Below are 9,224 nucleotides of genomic sequence, written 5' to 3'. Positions count from 1 at the left end.
TCTAGCCCATCACTTATGTATTGAGGAGCGAGCTCTTATTCTATAAAAGGGACTCCCTCACCTTCAACGCCACAAGCCGAGCCAACCAAGGCAACATAAAACAGAGCAACCTCGCAATATGTGCTACTTCTAGTTGAGCATTATTTCAGATTGGGCACCGCCTCATATCGAGTATCAGTCCTAAACGACATCTAGTTACTTCGGCCTACACATGGACTGAATTTCAAATCTCCAGCCAAAAGACTCTCTTGACTGAAGACTTGGGGGACTACTGTTTGTACCATACTTACGGCCTCCGTATTTAGATCTCATATAAATACTCGGGAACTTAAATGTAATTATGTAATAAATGAAGGGGCAAATATATAATAAGTGAGGAGCCCTTATTCTATAAAAGGACTCATCACTCTCCTCATTAAGGGAGGCTCTCATATTCAGAGCAAGCCCCATTCCCCTCTCAAAGCCTCACTCACATTACAGAGGCTCTCTCCCTCACAATCCTCTCAGAGAAATACAATATCAGTGTGGACGTAGCCCAAACATTGGGGTGAACCACGATATATCTTGTGTTATTTACATTTCTTGCAGATTCATGATCGGATTTACGTTGTTCTAAGACCCCTCATGTTTTCTGCATCAACAATAAGCAACATATATCATAGGGATACGTGTATTCTACTTTCTTTTTTATCTTTTTTTTTTATGAGAGGCAACGATATACATATTTATACTAAGACGTGTGGGTCTAAATTCGTATTAAAATTGATCGTTATTCAAGAGATTCGAACCTACCTCTTAAGATGAAGATAAATATCAGTAGACTATAATACTAAGTGAAGATAAATGTCATGCATGCATTCTCCTTTTGGCTCCAATAGCCGGCCGGCAATATTTTAAATTGTTCCATATTTACAATTAATTTGACATTTAAAACTATGAAGTGGATTGTTCCACAACCGGACTATTGATAACCTACCATTTAGGACAAGGCACAAACAAACATTAAGCATGTGACAAGTTTATATAGCTTGGGATTGATTCTATACATATTGAATTAACCAAAATGAGCTACACATATGTTGTATCACACTAAGTTGGCTTATTTAATTCGTAAGCTAACAAAGCACATATAGATTTACAAAGCGATCTCTCTCACTCTCTCTCTCCCTAACCTAGGTAAAGGAAATCTGTCCCTGAAATTTGAACTGGTCGTTTTGCTAGCTAGTATATATATACTAACATTCATTCTCCTTAAGCTGGCTAGAGAGGATTAATTAGTTTGATCATTCAAGTGTAAGTATTGCTGTTTTATAACGGGATTGAGATCGAGTACATACTCAAACGCTTCTTAAGGCAGCCATGGCAGCAGCAGCTGCGGGAGAAAGAAGTTTAAAACAGACGCCAACATGGGCTGTTGCCATCGCCTGTGCAGTTTTCATAGTTATTTCTATTATCATAGAACAAGCAATTCATGCTCTTGGAAAGGTATGTACCTACATATGTATATACGTCACGTGCAGTATATGCCAGAAATATTTCTTACTATTAGTTATTTACTAATATATGGTCATGGATAACTGTATATAAAATTTAATTTTACAATGACAGTGGTTCCAGAAACGCAATAAGAAAGCTATGCTTGAAGCTTTGGAGAAAATAAAAGCTGGTCAGTTCAAATTTAATTACTATCGTTAGATACACTATGCTAATTACAGTTGTTTTTTTTCTTCCGTATGTCGTATGTCTTCTCTGTCTAGACGCCACACCCACACCCCACACGCCCACTCACATGTTTATATATATTCTAACAAGAATTTAAAATTAATAGAAAACTTCATTTTAATTCTTGACAAAAATGATTTTTAGATTAAAACGATAAGTAATATCAAAATCTAATTTTATTCCCTTGATACATTAATAACCTCATTTATTAATTATATTTTTATTTTTTAATTATTTCTCTTTTTCTTCCTAATTTATAATGTATTAATTTCATTTCATTATATTTTTCATTTTCATTTCATTTATCCTAATATATTTTATTGTAAACATTTAGATAAAATAAATTTTGTTATACAATATATTTCAATTAATGTACTTTGTCTTCTTCATTTAGGTACATTAATTTCATTATAATAGATTTCAGTGCATACATTTATGTACATACATTTCGATACAGACATTTAGGTATATTAATTCAATATCATACATTTTGGTACTAACATTTCGGTACACACATTTAGGTACATTAATTTAATATAATACATTTCGGTGCATATATTTCGGTACATACATTTCAGTACTAACATTTAAATACATCAGTTCAATATAATACATTTTGGTACACACATTTCATTACTAACATTTAAGTACATTAATTGAGTCTTTCAAGTTTAAAGAATGTTAAATGAAATTAATAAATTAAAAAACTTGTTTTAGTTAAAAACTAACACTAGGTTTATTTTAAATTTAAATCTTCTTGAAGGATTAAAGTTAAAAAGCCCCTTTAATTACTTACATAATCTGATGACATGTTGTGATATGTGATGATATCTCTGTTAGAAACTGAAAATATTTGCCTATATGTATATTGTGTGTCCATGCAGAGCTAATGCTTTTGGGCTTCATATCTCTACTGCTTACTGTTGGAACACGATTTCTTCCAAAAATATGCATCTCAACCAAGTATGGTGACACCATGCTTCCATGTCAGTTAAACGAGTCTAAGTATAGTGAGGGCGGCAAGGATGAAGGTAATAAAGGAGGAGGCGACGAGGATCGACGACGAAAGTTACTGTCACATGCTGAAAACATGATCTGGCGTCGAGTTTTAGCCTCTAGTGCTGGAGATTCATCTTCTTGCGCAGGAGTATGTCATTAATTACATATTAACACAACTCGTAATGAATCATTCTTAGTTGCTATATAATGTGTACTCTTCAATTAATTTTTAAATATAATTTCCATATTGATTTGTCAATGCATGTACTGTGCAGGGCAAAGTACCTTTGATATCTGCATCTGGGATGCACCAATTGCATGTATTCATCTTCGTGCTTGCTGTTTTTCATGTTTTCTACAGTGTCGTCACTATGGCACTTGCGCAGGCCAAAGTAAGTTCCATCATATATGCATCACTTATTGGTGTGGTTATATACCCAGGTATTCGGTAAAAGAAACTTTTTTTTTTTTTTACGCGTAAGTGTCTAAATCTTTTATCTATATCTACTAATTAATAAAACACTCATTGTCAACCAAAATTCTATGAAATTACCAGTTTAACCTTCTAATTAAAAAGAAAATGAATAAGAAATATGGGGCAGAAATGTAATTTCATACAACCAAATTTTGATGTTTTTTTAAAACCTCACTTACATGTAATCCTAACAATCTCTAATTAAAAAAAAAAAACATCCCACTCCAACATTCTCTATCACTCTCTTCCTCTCTCCTTCTATTTCAAAAACAAAGATAAAAAAATTTCTCACACACTTTGTGTGTACCCATATGCTAGTAAAAGTATAAAGAGAATTCTCCTTAGCAATAAAAAAGAGTTAAATGTATATTATAACATATAATTAACGGATCGAGTTTTAGTTTTTTATATTTAAAAAACAAGGGTACTTACTCAATTTCAACTTTACTTCACGTTTTTCCCCGACTGTTTTTCTCACTTATTCTCTACTACAGAAGTTGTACCTTACACATGCATAACATATTTGGAAGCTGCTAGTTGTAACTTGCATAAAGAAATATGTTCTTTTACCAAAGTGCCAACCTAATTGCTGTTTAAATTCTCATTAATGATGTTAATTGTTTCCTGGAGATATATATGGTCCAAGTTCACTCGCAATATAAAGATTGGTCTGTCAGACAAATATAGCAAGAGGATGGAGGTAGTCTAACTTGCAAGTTTAAAAATACTTGATTAGCATATTAATTTTAAAAAAATTAAAATCTTATTTAATTAGCCTATATATTAATATTGTAAAGTAGTTGAATGGGATCATATAATATGGAATCATGTATGTCAAAACATTTTTACATTTGGCCTTTTCTATATTCTGTGGCTTGGTATCCGGCCAGCCGGCCAGTACTCCACCCGTATAAATTAATGGAAATCGTGATATGAGATGAGGACAACCTACCTCAAAAAGAAGATGAAAAAGAAACGATAAAGCAAGCGTTAATTACAATTATATATTTCTTAATTAATTAATTAATCAAAATCAAATCAACTAATCAGCTTTAACAATGCTCTTACTGTATGAGTGCCGACCAGATGAAGAAATGGAAAGCTTGGGAATCAGAGACATCGTCCTTGGAATATCAGTTTACAAATGGTATCAATATTTTAATATTTTATTTCTTCGCTTATTGTGCTTGCCAAGATATATATATATATATTTTTTTTTGGTGGTCTACTCTATAGGCCTTCTGGCCACAAAGAATATTAGAACATTTAACAATATTAATTACTGTAAACTAATGTGAGCAGATCCTTCAAGATTCAGGTTTACTCGACAAACTTCGTTTGTGAAGCGTCACTCTGGCTTTTCTACAATGCCTGGAATAAGATGGATTGTGAGTTGATTCACGTGTATAATATTTGAGTAATGTTATTTGGATACACTTGTTGAGAAAATCGTCCTAAATTACTACACACGCCCACCAAAAATCAAACGGAAAAACAAAAAGAAGAAAAAACCTTGATCAAAGCTTCACCCTTATGAGAGCCTCTTTCGTGCATTGTAGGTGGCATTCTTCAGGCAATTCTTTGGTTCAGTAACAAGGGTGGACTATTTGACCATGCGCCACGGATTTATTAATGTAAGTAATAATTAGAAGTTAAATGTAACATGGACACAGCTTGGAGAGACTTTTCAGTGTTTTTGGAATATGGGTCAGTATATTATGTGTCAAAATATAAGTGTAGTAGAGTTTTTTCTTTCTTTCAAGTGTTCCTCCCCTTTTATTATGATACGTGATGTTCCGATCCATATTCTGGATACTCTAAAACATTTCTCTACAGCTTGGCACCTTCCATGTAACTGAAGTGTCATTTCAACTTAATATAACAATGTGCCATCATTTATTATACAAACATCAAAATTTCAATTGTTCAATTCTTATCATTATCTAAAGATCATTTTAAGAAAATTTCATTTAATTTGTAGACCGTTTACTCATCCATATGGATCAAACAAAGTTGACAGTTAATCATGAGGGATATTATACTTGTTCCCATAGCCACCAATTTGTTCGACACATATTGATAGCTAAACGGTCTCCACATTACTTTTACCATATTAGACCTATGTGTGTTGGTAGGTATGGAAAAGGATCATCGCCGGATCCTTTTCTTGGGGATCCCATGATCGTGTGGCCGTTCATCGTACATCGTACGATCAGTTTTCGTTAGGTACTATTTATATTTAATTTTAAATTTCAAATGATTTCTAACCGCACGATATACGATGAAAGGCCACGATCACGGGATCTCCGGGATCCCCAAGAAAAGGATACGGCGAGGATCCTTTCCGGTAGGTTTTACCTCTATTAGAGAGATGATACCAAAAAAAAAAATTATATAAAAAAAATATGTTAAGTGTAGCATTATTATTATTATTATTATTATTATTATTTAGTATGAGCTCATTTGTCGAACCATGCTCTCTCTTTCTGGCATTAGCAGTATGCACTCATTTGTCGAACCTTGCTCTCTCTCTTTCTGGCATTAATAGGCTAGCTAATGCATGCATGCAGGCACATTTTGCTCCAAATAGCAAATTTGACTTCCATAAGTATATTAAGAGATCCATGGAAGATGACTTTAAGGTCGTCGTGGGAATCAGGTCTCTCTCTAAATATACGACGTCGTGTTTGTTAACTTTTTGATAATGTTCTTATGCTAATAACAATGATTTAATTTCTTTATTTTGCATGCAGTTTACCACTATGGATTTTTGCCGTCGTTTTTTTGCTTCTAAACGTTTACAGTAATCTCTCTCCCTCTCTATCTCTCTAAGCTTCTCTTTAGCACACACAGACCATGATCACGACCCGCACATTTTAATTTCTTATTGGCCATGAAAATCGAATATCGTTAAATACTGATCAATTGGTATCTTGTTCTACTTTGTTAATGCAACAGAATGGTACACGCTCAATTGGTTGTCGTTGGCTCCTCTTATTGTAAGACAATGATATCATCACATTAGCAATGATCGAGTTAATATATACTACATGTTGTTTGGTATTCAATTTGAAAATGATTTATATATATTTTCAAAAAAGATAAATGCGATTAAACTATGTTGTAATCACTAGTTCCAAGAAAGATACCAAACAACCCCTTAATTTTTCAAAAGCGGAAGTACAAAGCTCTATAGTGTGCTAGCTGCAAGTTCCTGTGCATATTCTCATTTTTTATATATGGAGATGATCTTATTAATAATTATTTAATTTTGTCCGTGCAGATTCTTCTTCTGGTGGGTACAAAGCTTGAGCTTATCATCGTGGAGATGGCTCAAGAAATGCATGATCGGAATACAGTTGTTAAAGGCGCTCCCGTTGTGGAGCCAAACAACAAGTACTTTTGGTTTAACCGACCGGAGTGGACTCTTCTCTTAATTCATTTTACATTATTTCAGGTAAGCTTAAAGTTGGTTATTTTTTCTTGTCAACATTACCTATCATCTTCTTTTAGGCAAATTATCATACAAAATTAAGTTTCTTAGGCATATCTAATGGAAGACCCTAAAGTAATAGGGTCTGTATCACTACTTTAAAAGACTATTTTAGGTTGTGGGAATCTTAGGGGTCCTAAAAGTATAACTGCTTCAATTGAAGAATTAGAATCTCTATAAGAATTAAATGAAAAAAAGAATGAAATTTTGAAAAGCGGTTGTTGGATCTCCAACAACAAAATATTCAGTCATCAAACAATAACATAAGAATTTTGACAAAAAAAAAAAACATAAGAATGCTCTTCTAAATTCGTGATGTGGTTTAATAATTGGAACAATTTAGTTTTTGGATTCTCTTTTAAAAGAAATATCCATGCCAGAAAGCGATTAAATCAATAATTGTTTAGTTGTTTGATTGCATACATTTCAATTCAATTTTATTTAATGAACCAAGATTTTTTGCTTGTTTAGTTTTTGGATGTGTCTAATTTTTTGCAAAAATGAGCTATGAATATGTACTATGATATGGACAATTCGATCGTTGAAATATATTACAAAGTGCAAAAATGATCTATGAATATGAATATGTACTAAGATATGGACAATTTGGATTGTTGAAATTCATTACAAAGTGAGGCGACAAAATTTGTGTCAAAATGTGTCAAAAGCTTGTGTCCTTCAATCTAACCCCATATGTATATAGTCGTATCAGAAGCTACCGCCCAATAAGATTTCTAAGAATTCATTTTTTGTTGCACAGAACGCATTCCAAATGGCATACTTCGTCTGGATATCTGTAAGTTACCACAATCCCATATAAAATTATGTTTATATCTTATTGCACCTCCCAACTACGTATACTATAACTAATATTTATATATGTATGGATGCAGTCTGAATTTGGGTTCACATCATGCTTCCACGACAACTTGCCTCTGATATTGACAAGGGTTTTCCTTGGAGTAGCCCTACAGATCCTATGCAGTTACATTACCTTCCCTCTTTATTGTTTGATTACACAAGTGAGTTAACTGCCCTTTTGTAACATTTCTTCATGCTTTGATTCGACCATATATTACCCTCTAAATTTGAGGAATTTGATTAAAAGTTTCAACTTTAATTTCAAAAGGAAAAAAAAAAAAAAAGACGTTTCTTTTTGCCCTTTATTGTTCAAAATTAAGAATTTTATTTGAGAAATTTACTATATAATATCTAGTAACCTATGTTTATGCATGCATGCATATTATGTTAAATTGCAGATGGGATCTCATATGAAGAAAGCAATTTTTGAGGAGCAAACGGCAAAGGCTCTTAAGAACTGGCAAAAGGCTGCAAAGCAAAGAAAGAAGTTGAGGAATACTAAAGGAGATGCTTCTTCCTCAGGATTTGTAAGCGGGGAAAATACGCCAAGTCGGGGTACATCACCCTTGCATCTGCTTCACAACCAAAAGCTCAGGTCCAATCAATCCGACCTTGAAAGCGTCCTCAATTCCCCAAGATCTTACCAATCTGACGCCGAGCTCTCGGAGATGGAAGGCTCCGCACATGACGGGAATGGTTTTAGAAGACTAGGAGACCAACCTGCAACAGCAATAGAAATGAAAGAAGGATCACATACTGTTGATTTTACATTTGCTAGTCGACCTTGATATTTTTGTCCTTAAAACTATGAATAATTAAGTACTCTTCAAATTTTATACAAAAGAGGATAGAGCGGATGTGAACATTCGAACTTTAACTTTGAGTTTATGAGTAAATACTCCAAGTCATTTTGATCGACAATATACTTGTTGATCAACCCTTAAAATTAGATGATGTTCAAAAGAACTTGTTTGTATAACTATATATATTAGACTTTGCATGTAGTTTAATATCCTAATGGATAGTTAGCTTTTTATATTTATTCTTGGCGTATTTACATATCGATCGATGTTCCATAGAATAATAAGGTAGTGATATTGACTATGAAAATGGTTACTATGAAAGGGTATGCGAAGGAAGGAGGGGAAGGGATGAGGAGGACTACAGAAGCAAACGGGCTTCACATTGCTAGGTTTTAGGGTTTCTTTTTATTTTTATTTTTTTTTGGGTTCTTAATTTCTAATTAAATTGAAAAATCGATTGTTTTAAATAATGTGGCTATCCATCTAAAGTTCCACATTGGATGCCATCTAAGATTATAAAACTATGGTACAAACTAATGAAAAGAATTTGAAAACTTTGAGTTTTAACGATAATGATAAAATAAAAGGTAAAATGAATATTACCAGGATTGACTTTTTAATATAAAAATGTGGTACCAGTTGATTTTCGTTAAAGTTCCATTTAATTTTTTGTAAGAAATTTTTGTCATATCTACTCGATCGTAGGTCCAAGAGACTAGCAGGCCGAAAGTAAATCACATGGGCACAATGACGAAACAAATTCACAATAGACTCTGAAGCACTTCCACGAAACAAATAAAAGAGCAGTATTGACATTGCATCAATGAACTCTACTAAAAACCTTTGTTTCCTATCCGATCCGTCCAAAAGT

At 33.2% G+C, this 9,224-nt stretch overlaps 1 protein-coding gene across 1 annotated transcript; it reads left to right on the top strand.

Annotated features, from left to right (window-relative positions):
* The first annotated feature begins 1,359 nt into the window (after nt 1–1,359).
* On the top strand, nt 1,360–8,338 carry LOC126626740 (MLO protein homolog 1-like). The gene is made up of 14 exons (XM_050296138.1): nt 1,360–1,485; nt 1,609–1,666; nt 2,607–2,869; nt 2,997–3,113; nt 4,283–4,343; nt 4,499–4,584; nt 4,756–4,830; nt 5,767–5,855; nt 5,950–5,999; nt 6,155–6,195; nt 6,480–6,653; nt 7,450–7,485; nt 7,583–7,711; nt 7,949–8,338. Exons 1-14 carry the CDS (start codon nt 1,360–1,362, stop codon nt 8,336–8,338), a joined length of 1,695 nt encoding a protein of 564 aa, XP_050152095.1.
* Nucleotides 8,339–9,224: the final 886 nt, after the last annotated feature.

This window comes from Malus sylvestris, chromosome 6, assembly GCF_916048215.2.
Source record: "Malus sylvestris chromosome 6, drMalSylv7.2, whole genome shotgun sequence".
Classification (NCBI taxonomy): domain Eukaryota; kingdom Viridiplantae; phylum Streptophyta; class Magnoliopsida; order Rosales; family Rosaceae; genus Malus; species Malus sylvestris.
This window is presented reverse-complemented; position numbering and strand designations above follow the sequence as displayed.

Bases quoted from the DNA above. Each gene is read 5' to 3' on its own strand.
- LOC126626740 (XM_050296138.1), top strand. From the start codon at position 1,360: ATGGCAGCAGCAGCTGCGGGAGAAAGAAGTTTAAAACAGACGCCAACA. The intron at 4,831-5,766 runs GTAAGTAATAAT...GCATGCATGCAG, and splicing joins TGCGCCACGGATTTATTAAT to GCACATTTTGCTCCAAATAG. The intron at 6,000-6,154 runs GTAATCTCTCTC...TTAATGCAACAG, and splicing joins TTTGCTTCTAAACGTTTACA to AATGGTACACGCTCAATTGG.